The following is an 18,000-nucleotide window of genomic DNA, read 5'->3' as shown; positions in this document are numbered from 1 at the left end:
AAAATTGAAAAAACAGTCTGTAATCCCAGCACTTTGGGAGGCTGAGGCAGGCAGATTGCCTGAGCTCAGGAGTTCAGACCAGCCTGGGCAACATGGTGAAACGCCGTCTCTACTAAAATACAAAAAATTAGCTGGGCATGGCAGCGTGTGCCTGTTGTCCCAGCTACTCGGGAGGCTGAGGCAAGAGAACTGCTTGAACCCAGGAGGCGGAGCTTGCAGTGAGTCCAGATCGCGACACTGCACTCCAGTCTGGGCGACAGAGCAAGACTCCGTCTCAAAAAAAAAAAAAAAAAAATTGAAAAAACAAAATTTTAAAAGCCCAAATTGTCACCATCATCGAAGACTTTTTTTTAATGTGCTACAAGCTTTAAGCAAGGCCAATATCATTAAAAACATACATATGGCTGCAAAGGTGATGAAGACTCTGATAGAAGTAACATTCACTTGAACGTGGGCACAAAACTGTGTGTTAAAACCATCCATTATTTAACAGTCACAGACACATATACTACAAACGTATTTTACTTATGTAACTTCTTCCCAAGTAGATTTTATACACATGGTAGGCTAAAAATTAAAACTGCTTTTCCACAAAACTGATAAATTATCAGATTCTTGGTTATTTCATGATATTGTAACATTAAATCATTAAAAATATTATAAGGCAATTTAATATAAACTACTAGCATTTACAAAACAGTAAAGTTATAAAAAATTGTATTCCAGGCAAATGCACCAAATACCAGTGAACATGAAACAGGAGTGAAGTCTGCTGGAGAACATTAAAAAACTTTTCAGTGAGTTCACTTCACATTCATGCTGCACTGGGCCTAACGCATTCAGCACCATGAAACAGACACTTCAGCAGCTAGAGATGTTACTTCTGTCTGACTTTTTTTCTAAAATGAAAAAGCAGTCTGTGAAATGTGTGGTAAGAATGATCTCTCTAGAGTCACACAGGGTCCAGGGCCACTGCAGTTGACTCAGTTGTTCCCATCCTCGTTTTATCTGATAAAGGACTTCATTTGGCCACTCTGGAAGAATTTATTTTCTTGATATCAACTGGGCTCAGAATCAGTGTTCCATTTTTGAATTTTCCAACCTGTCCAATCCGTCCATTTGACAAAATACTGGGAGCGGACTTCTTCTTTTTGGATTTCCTACATTTAAAGTGAGAGAAAGGTACTATAAATAGTCTTAAACTTACCAAAAAGCATCGCAGTACCACCAACCAGGCCACTGCAGTCTGGCCTGCAAATTCCTGGTTGCCTGCCACGCACACCCCCTACCCCACTACGCCTTCCTGTGGTCCCTGAAACATGCCACTGCCTTCCTGCCTCGGGGCCCTCGCACTGGTTTCTTCTGAGAGGAATGTTCTGCTACCAGACCTTTCCAGGCTGCCCTTCTTCTTTGTTCAGTTCTCAGCTCCGATGTCACCTCCTCAGACTAATTTCCCAGCTCACCCCCTCCCTGTGGTTTTCTTTCACAATGCTCTCTTTCAGCTTCTCTACAATACTTGCCAGCACCTGATATCATCTTACTTATCCATGTGTATGTTTTGGGGTGTTTCTCTCCCTACAGTGAAGCTCCCCAAGGGCAGGGATATCTTTAGTGTGATTACAGCTGTACACCAACACCTAAGGCACCCACATGCCTGGCACAAAGAGGCATTCAACAGATAGAGATCGGTGGCCAGAACAAATGACTATTTTACAGCACATACAAGTGCACTAGGAGCCAAAGAAAACAGGCTAAGACAAAAAGAGTCCGTTCTGAAACAGAAACTCAAAGAGAGAGAAAAAGGCACTTGAACAAAAGCTAAGAAACAAGTATAAAGCAACGAAGTCAACATCCCTTATTCATAATTACGGTGCTCTATCTTACGTGGTATGTCAAAGAGCAGGCAATACAGACCCAGACTATGCTGCTGTAGCAGCACTATTAGAACAGAAGTCTTTTCTTGGAAATGTAATACGCAGCTTTTCCACTAGTCACTTGGAGTGTCGGTGAAAAGTGGGAGATTGGAGAAACTTCCTAATTCAGTTCTCAGGCAGTTGTTTGATCTTGCACAATTTACTAAATCCTACTTTGATGAGGATAAATGAGAGAGAGTGAAGCACTCTAATGGGCTAGCAACACCACATACATTCAAGGCATCCTTTTCAGAACTAATCAGTAGGTTCATCCAGATTGTTCAACCCCAGGGCCTGATAAAATCACTCACCTGTCCTCCTGTCCTTTCCTCTTCTTTCTCTTGAAAATATCTGTTTCTTGGGCCTGATTTCAGAATTTAAGATCATATATACATCAGTAATGAATAATGGGATTCAAACAAAGGCAAGAGGTTTGTGACCAGGTCACTGAGATACCATTTTTAATATTTCTTTCAAGTGGGCATATTAAACATAACAGTCTCAAAGTTTTACCCTAAAACCCGTTCAAGAATGTGAAAGGCTGGGCCTGGCGTGGTGGCTCATGCCTATAGCCCTAGCACTCCAGGAAGCCAAGGCAGGAGGATCACTTGATCCCAGGAATTCAAGACCAGCCTGGGTAACACAGCAAGACCCCGTCTCAGTTACAAAGAAAAAGAAAAAATGTGAATGGCTATTCCAGGTAAGACTAATAGCCTTACACTGAAAGCTCAAATCTTCCATTTTAGGTGAAAGGTAGAAAGCGTAACATCTATTCCCCTTGTGGTTTTTCATAGGCCCTTGTGTTGTATACAAGGTTATACAATGTAAAATGCAAAAAAAAAAAAAAACCACACAAAACAACAACAAAAAAAACTAAGTATAGAAGAAAGATCAAAGTAGCCTGCATTATTGGAACAGGATTGCTATAGTTTGGATATTTGACCCTCCAAACCTCAGGTTGAAATTTGATCCCAACATTAGAGACGGGACCTAGTGGGAGGTGTTTGGGTCATGGCAACGGATCCTTCATGAATGGCTTAGTGCTGTCCTCATGCTAATGAGCGAGTTCTCCCTCGGTTACTTCCCATTTCCCATGAGAGCTGTTTGTTAAAAAGAGCCCAGCACCTCTCCACGCTGCTGCTTCGCTCTTTCACGTCTCGCTCTTGCCATGTGATCTCTGTACACATGGGCTTCCCTCTGCCTTCCCTCATGAGTGGAAGCAGCTTCAGACTCTCACCGGAAGCCAAGCAGATGCCAGTGCTATGCTTCCTGTGCAGTCTGCAGAACTATGCTCCAAATCAGCCTCTTTTCTTTATAAATTACCCAGCATCAGGCATTCCTTTACAGCAACACAAACGGACTAAGACAAGGAGTTTGCTATTTCAAAGCAAATCTTGCAAGTAAGTATGCCAGATTACTTGGCTGGTATTACTAAACAGAGCTAACTTGAAGAAGTGGAGAGCATGGGATCCTTTAACTCTGGTGCCTTCATTGCTCTCCAAGCAGCGGCTTCCGGCATTCCACTGTGTCAAAGAGCATCCATCTTCCCATTCTAGCTGAATAAAGGACAGACCATCACACCTACCAGTCTCTTTTCTTCTTCCTTTGCTGCCTTTTTTTCTTTAATTTGCTCCTGTAAAACCTTGTAATTCACATAACTCTTCTTAGGAGGCTGTCATGAAAGAACAAGGAAACAAACCATCATATTTTATTCCGCAAAAATGTGCCAGTGTCCCTTGCCCTGACTTGCTCTTGGCTTTCCTTGCTCTTGCTTTTTTGGCATGTTGTCTGGTGATGAAAGGTAGCAGCAGCCCCTCACCTTAGCGCCCAACATAATGGCACGTTCCTGTTCCAGGATTCTCTCCTTTCCTTTTCCATAACCAGTGATCCCAAAGCGGTGCACTTCTAAACGAGCCTGCGGACACAAAGCACAATCAGACGCAAGTGTGTTCCAACAACTCCCAAGAAAAAAACACATTGCCAGAAGTAATGCATTTCAGATTCACTGCTCTGCAATAACAGCACATAGGAATAATAACTCCACTGTTGTGTGGTCAAAGGAGCTCTATGGAGGCTCTCCTATCATATACCATCTCTCACAACATCTTTCTCCCATTTTTTTCCTTGGAGACAGGGTCTTGCTCTGTTACCCCCACAAGATGGAGTACAGTTAAAAAGAGGCGTGATCATGTCTCACATGTCTCCCTGCAGCCTTGACCTCCTAGGCATGATTTCCCGAGTAGCTAGGACTACAGGCACGCACCACCACACCCAGCTAATTCTTAACAAGTTTTGTAGAGAAGAGGTCTCACCATGTTGCCCAGACTGGCCTTGAACTTCTAGGCTCAAGTGATCCTCCCACCTCAGCCTCCCAAAGTGCTGGGATTACAGGTGTGAACCACCGTGCCTGGCCCTCTCCCATGTGTTTTTTTTTTTTTTTTTGTTTTTTTTTTTTTCCTGGACGGTAGCTGCGCTCTGTCAGCCCCCAGGCTGGAGTGCAGTGGACATGATCTCGGCTCACATGGGGCACGACTCCACCTCCAGGGTTCATGGCCATTCTCCTGGCCTCAGCTCGCGATTTAGGAAGCTGGGACTACAGAGCGCCCGCCACGATGCGCGCAAATTTTTTGTAATTTTTTAGTAAAAGGACGGGTTTCAATCATAACCGGTGTTAGCCAGGATGGTCTCTAATCTCCTGACCTCGTGATTCCACCCGCCTCGCCTCCTCCAACAGTGCGGGTTACAAGCATGAGCCACCGTGCCTGGCCCTCTCCCATGTGCAATTTGAATAGCTGATACAAAGAATTATCTCTGCACAAAGTAATAACAGAGCCAGGATTCAATGCAGAGCTCTGTAGTTAAGAGCTTTAAGATGCTCTCTAAAAGAAGCCATTGTCCATAAAGGCAATAATTTCAACTGAAAAACACCTCTCCAAACACACACACTCACACTTAGAAACCATTTATCACAGCAGCTTCAAACACAGATCCATCGTTTTAGAAGGAAGAGAAAACGTCAGCAATACCCACTCTTAGTTGTCGGATTACTTCTTCCCGTCTTTTTTCTTACGTGCTTTTTAAAACATTACAACCACAGAATATACATATCCCCATACTTAGCATTGCATCAGTGGCACTGTAGTCACAAAACCATCATGTATTAAATGAGTATATAATACTCAATCAAGTGAGTGCAGACCGGGCGTGGTGGCTCACGCCTGTCATCCCAGCACTTTGGGAGGACGAGCCAGGTGGATCACTTGAGGTCAGGAGTTCAAGACCAGCTTGGCCAACATGGTGAAACCCCACCTCTATTAAAAATACAAAAATTAGCTGGGTGTGGTGGCACATGCCTGTAATCCCAGCTACTCGGGAGGCTGAAGTGGGAGGATCACTTGAACCCAGGAGCCAGAGGCTGCAGTGAGCCAAGATCCTACCACTGCACTACAGCCTGGGTGACAGAGGGAGACTGTCTCAAAAAAAAAAAAGGGGGGGAATGCAGTATGATTTGCTTAACCATTTTCCCAACTTTTAGACATGTAAAATAATTTTTAGATATTATAAAACTGTTAATTTTGGCCAGGTGCAGTGGCTCATGCCTGTAATCCCAGCACTTTGGGAGGCCGAGGCGGGTTTATCACCTGAGGTCGACTAACATGGGGAAATCCCATCTCTACTAAAAATGCAAAAACTTAGCTGGGTGTGGTGGCAGGCACCTGTAATCCCAACTGCTCAGGAGGCTAAGGCAGAAGAATCACTTGAACCCAGGAGGTGCAGGTTGCAGTGAGCCGAGATGGCGCCATTGCACTCAAGCCTGAGCAACAAGAGTGAAACTCTATCTCCAAAACAAAAAACTGTTGATTTTTATAATAGCTAACATTTATACTACACAGTTTGCATGTCATGTTATAAACTTATAATAAATTTAATACAAACATACATTTACAAACAAATATTGTAAGTAAAGTTAATTATCAATAATTTAACAATCTCAAAGTACATACCTTTTCTAGGTTAAATTCTTGTATATCCACATCTCTCTCCAAAACACCAGATTCAGTCTGCTGAGAGAAAAAAATTCTTATTTAGATTATCTGTTACTATATCATTATAGTATCTATCACCAAAAGAGTAATGTTTTAAGGAACCTGAAAGTGACTCTCTCACACCCACTAGACTGGCTACTATCAAAAAACCAGAAAATAACAAGTGTTGGCAAGGATGTAGAGAAACTAGAACCCATGTCCTGTATTGGTGGGAATGTTTTACCACGTGGTATAGGCATTGGGGAAAACAATTATCATGGTTCCTCAAAAATTAAAAAATAGAATTATATGATCTGACGATTCCTCTTCTGGGCATATACCCAAAAGAACCTGGAGAGATATTTGTACACCTATATTCGTAGCAGCATTATTCATAATGAATGCAGAAGCAACTCAAATGTCCACCAACAGACGAACAGATATTTTTGAACGTGGCATATACACATGCTGGAATATTCCACAGCCTGAAAAAAGAAGGAACTCTTAACCCATGCTACAACATGGATGAACCTTGAAGACATGATGCGAAGTGAAATAAGCCAGTCACAGAAGGGTATGTGCATGATTCCATTTCATGAAATACCCAGAGGAGTCAAATTCACACAGACAGAAGTTAGAATGGCTGCCGCCAGGGGCCGGGGGGAGGGAATGGGGAGTTGGTGTTTAATGGGTATAGAACATCAGCATCAGTTTGGCAAGCTGAGAAGGGTTCTAAAGATGGATGGTAATGAGGGCAGCACAACACTGTGAATGAGCTTAACACTACTGAACTGCACACTTAAAAATGGTTAAAATGGGTCGGGTGCGGTGGCTCATGCCTGTAATCCCAGTACTTTGGGAGGCTGAGGCAGGTGGATCATGAGGTCAGGAGATCGAGACCATCTTGGCTAACACAGTGAAACCCCATCTCTACGAGAGGTACAAAAAATTAGCCGGGCGAGGTGTCAGGCGTCTGTAGTCCCAGCTACTCGGGAGGCTGAGACAGGAGAATGGCATGAACCCGGGAGGCGGAGCTTGCAGTGAGCCGAGATCGCCTCTGCACTCCAGCCTGGGCGACAGAGTGAGACATCATCTCGGAAAAAAAAAAAAAAAAAAAAAGGTTAAAATGGTCAATTTTACATTCATGTGTATTTCACCACAATTTAAAAATTGGAAAACAGAAAGAAACCTTGAAACTGGCCCAGATGGCTAAATGTCAAAAGTAATACAAGCATGTTGCTCAAAATCCTAATTAACAACTAACAGAAGAAAAATAAAGACAATACTTTTTAGGGTCTCAAAGCTTATAAAAGTAATGATGAGAAACTGAGAAAAAAAGGAAAGCTGGTAAGAGAGCAATGCCTAAATCTCACATATCACATACAGAAAATTCTGCTTGCTGCTTGCTGCTTGCTGGGAGGGTTTAGGAAAGGAAGCCTATGAGCAGGAATTTTAGAGGGTAAAATTTACAGAGTAAAACTGCTATATTCAAGTAATTATTTCTTTCTTCCCTCCCATCTGGTCACTAGAGTAATGGGCTAAACAGTTCTTTCAGGATTATCAGATTCCTAGCATGGTGGAGATTTGGTTTATAATTCCTAATAGAAAATGATGCTGCTGCAAATGCCCCCAAAATACGTGACTCTTTATAACAACCTGTCCCCTGCCCTACCTGCCAAGAGGTGCCTATCACAACGGCACCATGTGCCATTGTCCACCAATGGTGGCAGTCCACCCTGCAACTACACAGTCCACGAGGCAGCCACAGTGGAGTCCACTCGCTCTCTCCTTCTCCAGGAGCTGTGCTTCCACTTAGCCTGGTTCCTCATCCCCCACCCTAGCCTCCAACACTGTATTTAAGGTGTGTGGGTTTGGACAGTCAGTCACTGCAAGTTTTCATAGACGATGGCTCCTGTCTCCCTATGAAATGACTCTTCAGATCACGAGGACCTCTGCACTTAATTCACAGGGGGGTTATTATGATAAAACAGGATAAAGTGTAGTAAGTGTGTGGCACAGGGTCCAAAATACAGCAAGGCTTACCCAATGCTCTTATTCCTAACGGATCTACTGACTATACCGTCAGCAGCATCACAGGCATCCACTGTCACACCGGACACTGACTGGCTCTCCACAGGATTGGGGTGCTGATGGTAACAGAGGACGGGACAGCAGAGGACCACTGTCAGGGTCCAGGAGTATGGCCTAGCTCTGTGCTATTAATCACAACAGACGCACTTTCCATTTACTTCATCTTCCTTCCTGGCTTAAGATTTTCTCCAAACCTGTCTCCACTTGGCTGACAGCATCAAGTGCCTTAAGTAATACCACAGGCATAGCATGGAGGACTCTGTGTGAGCCACTTCCAATGTATCTACCCCAGAAAGAGTCTTCTTCCTATTCCATGACTGGAAAAAATTCCACATTTACTTTCAAGTTATGATATCTTTTCCACTGCCATGCACATCCAATCTATTTACTACGACCATATTTAAGCCCTAAAAAATCAAACAAAACCCTGTATACTGTTCCCAGATCTCCAAGATCCCCTAAGGTATTTACCACCTTTTCTAAACATTTAAGTAATTCCTCTCTTTCCTCCTACCTGCGTCACTGAAGTAATGGCTAAATCAACTTTCTAAGTTGAACATTTCCACTTCTTTTTTATCTTTTTTTTTTTTTTTGAGATGGGGTCTCACTCTGTTGCCAGGCTGGAGTGCAGTGGTGCTAGACACGTCAAATTTCTAGCAATACTGGAGATGTCATAGATGGTTTTGGCTGATTTGTTACTAGAGATTAGCATGAGAATGGAGCAATTTAAAGAGGATTTCAGCACAGTAATAAAATTCTTGGCCAACTGTATGACAGCTACTATGAGGTTGAAACCCCTCGGCCCTGGAGAGAGACTGGCCTACAAAAGAGAGGAGCAATGTCAGGCCTCTCCTAGTCCCTGCTGTCCCCATCAGCAGCCACAGAGAATACCTAATCCCCTGCACCTTGGCCGTGGGGACACCAGGGCTGAAGGGCCGACTAGACCAAGAGCCCCTTGGTGGTAGCTCTGGCACAGACACAGATACCTCGGTGTCCTCATCCCTCGTTAAACAGTTCACCAGAAACATCTTAGTTTTGTAGCTATTGATGGCTTTTTGAGAAAGGGTCTGAGGTCTAGATCTGTGCATGTATCAAACACAAACTTTTGGGGAAAAAAATTCTTGGCTCATTATTTCACAGATGCTGAGTCCCTATTAGCACGACCCACCACTACCTAATTTTTATTTTTATTCATAGCTTGAGAATCACTTCAGCACATTATTCATAATACATGACCTGACTGAGAAACCATCAGTGGTCTCCTCGGTTTTCTTTCCCCCCATATTCTCTGCGGTAGGAGGCATTACTGCCCATAGGCAATACTGGGTCCTCCTCTACTTCCAGGCACACAGGCGACTCACGCTTCCCTGTCTGCTTGATGCTAGGAATGCCCAGGTGGCTTTCCCTGGCCAAAGAAACACGAGCAGAGGGGGTATGTGCCTACTTCCACGTGAAACCCTTAAGAGCCCTTCATTAACTCCCCTTTCCTTCATTAAAGCAACTAACAACCCTCCAGATGGTGGCACCCCATCATCCTGGGTCCCTAGATGAGGATGGTGTGGCACAGGAGACCTGCCTCTGCAAATTCCAATGGCCATGTAACATGAGAAAAATTAACTTTTGTCTTTTAAACCACTGGGACGTAGGGATTACGTCTAACCTATCCCAACTAATCTAGCCTTACTATCCCATACAAGGAGAGGGATATGTATGGAGATTTTGAGAACTTATATGTTGGGCAGGGAAGAAGGAGGAAAAGCTAGAAAAAGAAAGAACTGTTTGGAAGAAAAGTGAGAGATGAAGGCAGGCAGACCACAAGACTCGGCGAACCTGTCTATGGGATGATTTAGGTATTTTCTCTTACGCGGCTGTGATTTCCTTTTTTTTTTTTTTTTTAAGTCTATTAGTTGAAGAGTCCAACCAACCTGTCTCCAGTTAGAGAAAGAGCAGCTCGGTAAACAAACGCTCTTTTAAAAATGCAGGCAGCTGTATGAATATTAAGAAGTTTGTTCATACCTTGATGAGTCTAAATTACTTCAGCTAGATTATTTTCTTCCTAACACCCATCTGACACTGCTCTACTCAGGAACAGGAAGTCTGGCGTAAAAGTAATAAGCGGCACTGGAGCATGAAGGATTTCCAGGTGGAGCACTGTGCAGTGGGCTACATCCATATTGCGGGGAAGTATGGGAGCTGCAAGAATTTGGGGAACGGTCAAAGCTATCAGATGATAACTTGTGAGAAATGTCTCTATGTCTCGTTATGGCTCAGAGGCAGTGTACTTGTGTCACTCAAAAGACAAAGAGCAGAGCCTAACCTCACCTATGCTCTCTCTAGTATAGCAGTTAAGTACACAGTGTTGAAGCCAGAACGCCTGGGGTCTGAACCCGACCTTTGACACTTACTTCAGTTCCATAATCCTTTATTTGGCATCCTTGGGATCAGGTTCCAGCTTTAAAATTCAGAAGTCTTTACATTTTAAAAAGGCAAAACTGAACATACTGAATATTACAGACCACTTTCAGTAGGGTCCAAGGCAGTAACTCATAATTAAACACATTAGTATTTCTGTGGCAATATCAATGAATATTCATACCAAATGAGACAAACAAAAAAAAATTTTTTTTTTTGAGAGGGAGTCTTACTCTGTTGCCCAGACTGGAGTGTAGTGGCATGATCTCGGCTCAATGCAACCTCCGACTACTGGGTTCAAGCGATTCTCCTGCCTCAGCCTCCCAAGTAGCTGGGACTACAGGCGCCCGCCACCATGCCCAGTTAATTTTTGTATTTTTAGTAGAGACAGGGTTTCACCATATTGGCCAGGCTAGTCTTGAACTCCTGACCTTCTGATCCACCTGCCTCAGCCTCCCAAAGTGCTGGGATTACAGGCATGAGCCACCGTGCCCGGCCGAACAAAAATGATTTTAAAAGCTTTGTCAGGTTTTCTGTCAAATAAATTTGCACCAATCTTAAAAGAAAAAGGATCAATCAAATTGTGGTTTCAGAGCTCTGGGTGTTCGGAATTGTAGATATGGGGCTGTGAGGTTAATGTTTAACTACAGGCAAGTAACTTAACCTCTTGGAAGTCTCAAGCTCCTCTGTGAAATGAAGACAGGTCCCAGGAATTGTGAGGCTTGAGGCCATAAATGAGTTAATGAATAAACACTCTCAGTACACCCCTCATAAATGAGTTAATGAATAAACACTCTCAGTACACCCCCAGTAAGTATTAGCAATTCGCTATATGCTCAGGGGCAGCCTCCATGTACCTCAGTCTCAGGATGCAAAGGTCCCTTCTGATCTACAGAACACTATTCTGTTATGTGTTTCTTATCTCTTTCTTATCTAAGGCCACAAAGGAGGCTAAGGTTCCTGAAACAGGGCCAGTGAATGATTCACGTTCAAACAGCCCAATGTTAGCTATGGAGAAATGGCAGCGACACAGCCCTAAGGGCTGAGCAACACACAGGCATGTTAAGCTACATCTGACACTTCCATTGCTTAAAGCGTAAGAATTTTCTTCCTTACAGACAGTCTTGCACCTATGAAAGAGTAGGTTTCCCCATTCATTTTTTTGAGATCATTAGTCCAGGCCATGCTGTTTGAACCTGGACCACTGCAACAAACCCCTAAATCAGTCTCCTCATGCCTCCTGCTATTGCTCCCTTATAATCCATTTACCATATAGGAGCTACAGTGATCGTTTTAAAATGTAAATCAGATCACCTCATGCTCTTGCATGAAATTCTTTGGTGGCTTCTCATGTACTGAAGACTAAAGTCCCAAGGCTCACTACTGCCTATGAGACCCGGCAAGAGCTGGTCTCAGCCTGTCTCTCTTGTATCAGCACCAACCATTCTCCCCTCTGTCCTAGTCCTGCTAGACTTCTTCCAGCTCCTTGAACATGCCAGGCCTCTTCACACCCCACAGTGTTAGCAAGGCTGTTTTCCCCTCCTTGGCTCGCTCTTCTCTGTCCCATTCACCAGCACCATTTAATACAGCATTAGCCTGAATGCTGCCTCCTGAGAGAACTCCCTGAGCACTATATCTAGACTAGGTTCTGCATGGTACTCCACAAACCTATTTGTTTATAATTCTTTCTAATTATATGATATTGCTCGACTCCGAAGTAGATTGTATAGTATACTCCATAAAGGCAAAGCACTATTACCTTCTTCACTGCTCCATCTGCAAGATCTGCAGAGAGCAGGTACCCAGTGATTGCTGGAATAAGTGGAGGAATGAATATGTGATCTCTTACTATTTCCCGTCAAATTACTGGTATAGTCACTACATTAAAAATGGGACATGGGCCGGACGCAGTGGCTCACGCCTGTAATCCCAGCACTTTGGGAGGTCGAGAAGGGCAGATCATGAGGTTGAGATCGAGACCATCCTGGCCAACATGGTGAAACCCTGTCTCTACTAAAAATACAAAAATTAGCTGGGCATGGTGGTGTGCATCTGTAGTCCCAGCTACTCAGGAGGCTGAGGGAGGAGAATCGCTTGAACCCAGGAGGCAGAGGTCGTAGTGAGCTGAGATCAGGCCACTGCACTCCAGCCTGGTGACAGAGCAATACTCCATCTCAAAAAAAAAAAGGGACATGATGGCTGGGCACAGTGGCTCTCAAACCTGTAATCCCAGTGCTTTGGGAGGCCGAGGCAAAAGGACTTCTTGAGACCAGTGGTTCAAGACCAAGCCTGGGCAACAAAACAAGACCCAAACTCTACAAAAAATTTTAAAATGAGCCAGGCATAGTGGTGTGCCCTATAGTCTTAGCCACTTGGGAGGCTGAGGCAGGAGGACGGCTTGAGCCCAGGAATTGGAGGCTGCAGTGAGCTATGATCACACTACTGCACTCCAGCAGAAGTGACAGAGTGACACCTTGTCTCTAAACATAAAAATATATATATATAAATGGTGGCCAAGTTCCCAGATAAACCCATGAAAACCTGCTTCAATGCACAAGGCAGCTTAATCATAGAATTTATAGCACAAGTTCTGGAAAAATAAGGTCATTTCCTGGGTCTAGGCAGGGCTAGCTGGATTGTTGTCCAACGCACCATCCCCTTCTTCCTTTCTCAAGCATTCTCTAAAAATGACCAATTGATGCTACGATTGGTCATGGAGGTTATCATTAACCATCATATATTTTTGCCACCCATGTCTGTTTAACTGCCCTGCAATGGCTTAGAAGTTTTTAGAGAACAAGGGCACAACTATACTTTCCCATGTTACATAAACTCAGCACAGATGGTGTATTCCAATTAGCACCAGCTGGCTGACTACTCTTTTACTTAGCATACCCAGAATATGCTGTAAGAACTAGCATTATATTCACGTGTATTTATTTCCACGCTGCAATGGCAACATTCTGAGGTCGTTTTACGGGTGTATGTGTTTTTAATGTGTCCACATTCTATCTCCTTAACCAGATACACTCACATTTCAAAGGACACATTTAAAAAAAATAAAGAAGAAGAAGAAAGGGCACAGCAACAATGACAAATGAAAAATTTCATTAAGGTCAGGAAGTTCAAAATGTAGAGTGAGCTGAGGCTCCTGAGAAAAGCCAACTTGAATGCACAATGGCTCGCTTGGAACAGGAAGCAAAAGACAATCTGACAGACTGCCATGGATGTTCTATTATTAAGCAACAGGGAAATGCAGACTCATTCAATCCCAACTCTTCTGTCCTTTCTATTAAAAAAAAAACTTGCCATTCCAGAAAGAACATGAGGGAACATAAGAGGAAACTGAAGTCTGAGACACTTGAAGAAACAAGAAAGGGTGCCTAAATGCTTTATGTTAGTTTAAGTCTTCAAAGGCTGAATTATATTGCAAAGCAGTGCTCTCCAACATTTTTCACATCATGACACATACAGAAAATACCAGTATTTGTAGGATACACTGGGGTAGTGGGATATGGCCAGCTTCGGGGCTCTGGTTGCACCAAACACCAAAGAAATCCATTTCTTGACCCACACGTAACAGTTACCAGAGCCTTAGTATTTGGAACATAAGAGTTAAGAAGCTTATCGAGAATCCTAAAATAAAGGTAGATACAGTTACAGATTCACTAAAAATCTTTTTTTTTTTTTTTCTGAGACAGTCTCGCTCTGTCACCCAGGCTGGAGTGCAGTGACACAATCACAGCCCACTGCAGCCTCGACTTCCTGAGCTCAAGCAATCCTCTGGCCTCGGCCTCCCAAAGTGCTGGGATCACTGATGTGAGCCACCACGCTCAGCAAGCAGAATGCACTAAGGATCTTTGAGGAAGAGATGCCAGTGAGCTTGACGTGAAGTGCTACCTGAATTTTAGAAAAGATTATACAGATGGTTTTTAAAACCATAAAGATGCGGCAAGCACTGGACACTAACATACATTCACACATTCATAAAGAACAATGCAAGCCAAACTATCTTTGTAGTGGGTAGAACTGTGCCTCTAAAAACATATGGCCATGTCCTACTCCTCTTCAGAACCTGTGATTATGATCGTATTTGGAAAAGGATCTTTATAGCACAATTAAACATCTCAAGAGGAGATCATCCCAGATTCAGGGTGGGCCCTAAAGCCAAGAGAAAGGCAGAGGGAAACATGAGACTCAGGGACACAGGGATGAAAGCCATGTTAAGACGGAGGCAGAGATTATAGTTATGTAACACACCACAAGCCAAGGAAACTCTTAGAGCCACCTTCTGGTCAGAGGCAAAGGATTCTCCCCCAGAGCCCTCAGAGGGAGCATGGCCCTGCCAACAATTTGATTTTGGACTTCTGGACTACAGAACTATAAGAGAATGTATTTCTGTTGGTTGAAGTCACCAAGTTTGTGGTAATTTGTTAGAGTGGCCTTAGAAACTAATACATACAATCCTCACTTTTTTGTTGATAGACAAAGGTTTGCAGGACATGGGGGAGGTTACAGAAATGGAATAGCAATGAATTTGTCAAAGCCATTATGACATGCTTGTCAATAAATTAAAAACATCTGGGGCCGGGTACAGTGGCTCACGCCTGTAGTCCCAGCACTTTGGGAGGCCATGGTGGGTGGATCATGAGGTCAGAAGATCAAGACCATCCTGGCTGACACAGTGAAACCCCATCTCTACTAAAAATACAAAAAACTAGGCAGACGTGGTGGCGGGCGCCTGTAGTCCCAGCTACTTGGGAGGCTGAGGCAGAAGAATGGCGTGAACACAGGAGGCAGAGCTTGCAATGAGCCAAGATTGCACCACTGCACTCCAGCCTGGATGACAGAGCAAGACTCCGTCTCAAAAAAAAACATTAAAAACATTTGGAGGAGAAACCACACCACCCTTGAGGACTGAATTTTGGGTCAGATTTACAAGTTCAGTCTGAAAAGGATTACTGCTCAGAAAAATCAAATTGCTTTTCCACCAGCATTGCTTTTCCTCAAGAGCAAGAATTTCTATATATTTTATTCACTGCTATATCTCAGTGCCTACAACTGTGGCTAGCACATAACAGGAACGCCAGAAAGAGTTGCTGAAAGGGTTAACTCAGCAGGCCTGTGTTTATCAAACCCTGCACATTCTCAAGAAAGTCCTATTTTCACCACTGGCAGTTGGCTGGCTCCTGAGAATTGAGCAATTAGAATATTCTGCCTGATCAGAGTGTTTTTGCATACCTGAAGTCTTGAACCACTGCTGTACCAAGTTTTCCCAGACTGTTTATACTAGCAATGTGATTGATGGTGAATACCTGCTTTTCACTGGAGGTTTAGAACTTGAATAACTAAGGTCAGTCTGTAGGCCTACATGACTGATAAGGGCTATATGCTGTCTTGGGTCCTGTGAGTCCTTTTGGCAAATCTGCAGGCCTAAGGATAGTCAGGCATTCCTGCCACAGTCTAAAAAGCCACTCACCTAATACTACAGTACCAGGGGTTTCACCGCGTACCTATAAGCTAACCAACTCATTACCTTTGTGCTGTTGTTATGATCTGGCGTCAATTTTCTTTTTTTATTTCTGCTGTGAAATTCTACCACTTCTACTTGTTCCCTATTGTCCTTTAGGGAAGAGGGATAAACTGCAGCAGCAAGGATCTCTGGTTCTGAAGAGGGACCTGTGGGGGTCCCAGCAGGAGCACAATGCCGCTCTTCTCTAAGTTCCTTGAAGAAGTTCGAAGCACTCTTCCTCTGGCCTCTTATGGGAGAACCAGGTAGGGGAGATGGCTCTGCTGCCAAGGCTGCTGCAGCCTCCACATCTCTCTTCTTGTTTTCCCTTTTCTTTATGATCTTCTTCTGTTCTGTTTCACCTTCCGTATCTCCTGTTTGTTCAAACACAGGAAGGAAAATAAATATTTTCAGTCTTAGCTATCATCAATATCAAATCAGATGAATGTACCTGTATATATTCCAGGGCTATATGCACCTAGAAGCACACACAAAGAAATAAACTATTTGTTTTCCTTCAAATAGAGTGTATTTGCAAAATGCAGAGAATCCAAAATGTGGTCATCTTTTCCTAGGTAACTATATTTATGTTTTCGACCCTTATTAGTACAATCACTTTAGTCCCCACCTTGGTCCTTACTCAAAGTGTCATCACAGCAATAGTCCCCAGGGCTGGTAATCCCAATTGGCTTTATACTAAAAATATCAGGCACTGCAGCCACTGTTTCTTTTTAACACTCTCCGGGTTACAGGAACATGAAATAGTCTTCCTATTTTCTTTCACAGTTAGGAATTAAGATGAACCTAAGACAACTGGCTCAATTTGAATGCCTTTGTTTTCTATTAAATTCTCTTATTTACTCTATATTTCACTTGTTCAAACTCTAACCAGTCACCTGAAAGTTCTCACCAGAATCCTAGGCATCCTTACCCACATGCATTACAAATACCACAGAGCTCTCTAAATTACCAGCTGTTGATTTATGCTTGCTACTATTTGCTTAATCTTTTACACAATAAACATTTAAGAGCCAGCTAAACTTTGGCATTAAGGATATAAAAATGAATACACACATTCAATGCCTTCAGAGTTCCTACCATGATTTCCAGCCTGTGTTGACATAAATTATATTATTTTGCAGAATAATCTTTTCCTCTAGAGTTTAAACTTCTCAAGGTCAGAGACTAAGTCTTCTCTGTCCTCCAGTATGTCCAAGGACACAGAAATACTAGTGAATACAAGCGTGGGGTCTGGGGCTAGAATCAGAATCCAGGCTCTGCAAAAATTACCAGTTAGACAACCTGTAACAGGTTTCATGAACCTCTAGCACTTGTTTTTACATTTGCAATCATGGGATTTATGACAGTGTCTATTTTATTAAGTTGAAAATTAAATGAGCAAATACATGAAAAGCATGTGCTATATGGCAAGTTCTCAATACTTTTAATTATTATTCCTACTGTTTAGGTGAGCTTAGAATTTTGAGCAGTCGTTCCAAAATAAAAATAGCTTTTAAAATATCACGCTGTAAATTTAAGAAATGTGTGTTGTCCTGAAATCTAATGATTTTCCTTAGTGCATGTGCAAAGGGTGTCACCTTCTCCCGGGCAAGCTCTTCAGAGTATGAGGCACGGTCTTCCTACTGACACGCCATGCGACTTTAATGGGCTCTTTTATTTTCCTTTTCCCCCATCAAGATAAAGAACGGAGAGTAAAAGGTTGGCGTACTTGTTTAAAAAAAAATGCCGGGCGCGGTGGCTCACGACTGTAATCCCAGCACTTTGGGAGGCCGAGGCGGGCTGATCACAAGGTCAGGAGATCGAGACCATCCTGGCTAACACGGCGAAACCCTATCTCTACTGAAAATACAAAAAATTAGCCGGGCGTGGTGGTGCGCGTCTGTAGTCCCAGTTACTCGGAGGCTGAGACAGGAGAATGGCGTGAACCCGGGAGGCGGAGCTTGCAGTGAGCCGAGATGCGCCACTGCACCCCAGCCTGGGCGACAAAGGAAGACTCCGTCTCAAAAAAAAAAAAAAAAAAAAAAAAAAA

At 43.3% G+C, this 18,000-nt stretch overlaps 1 protein-coding gene across 2 annotated transcripts in view; it reads right to left on the bottom strand.

Annotated features, from left to right (window-relative positions):
* Positions 1–504: 504 nt before the first annotated feature.
* Positions 505–18,000, bottom strand: part of FSAF1 (40S small subunit processome assembly factor 1) — an 18,409-nt gene continuing 913 nt past the window's right edge. Inside the window, exons 2-7 of one of the 2 annotated variants that reach the window (XM_017885580.1) lie at positions 15,978–16,324; positions 5,918–5,977; positions 3,733–3,828; positions 3,499–3,585; positions 2,225–2,277; positions 505–1,160 (exon numbers count right to left, since the gene is read on the bottom strand). In XM_017885580.1, the coding sequence (XP_017741069.1) occupies positions 1,022–1,160; positions 2,225–2,277; positions 3,499–3,585; positions 3,733–3,828; positions 5,918–5,977; positions 15,978–16,324 (782 nt within the window). In that variant the 3' untranslated portion in view covers positions 505–1,021. The remainder of the gene's footprint in view (positions 1,161–2,224; positions 2,278–3,498; positions 3,586–3,732; positions 3,829–5,917; positions 5,978–15,977; positions 16,325–18,000) is intronic. The other variant, XM_017885581.1, reaches the window with a different exon arrangement.

This window comes from Rhinopithecus bieti, unplaced genomic scaffold (assembly GCF_001698545.2).
Source record: "Rhinopithecus bieti isolate Rb0 unplaced genomic scaffold, ASM169854v2 scaffold_14839, whole genome shotgun sequence".
NCBI lineage: Eukaryota > Metazoa > Chordata > Mammalia > Primates > Cercopithecidae > Rhinopithecus > Rhinopithecus bieti.
This window is presented reverse-complemented; position numbering and strand designations above follow the sequence as displayed.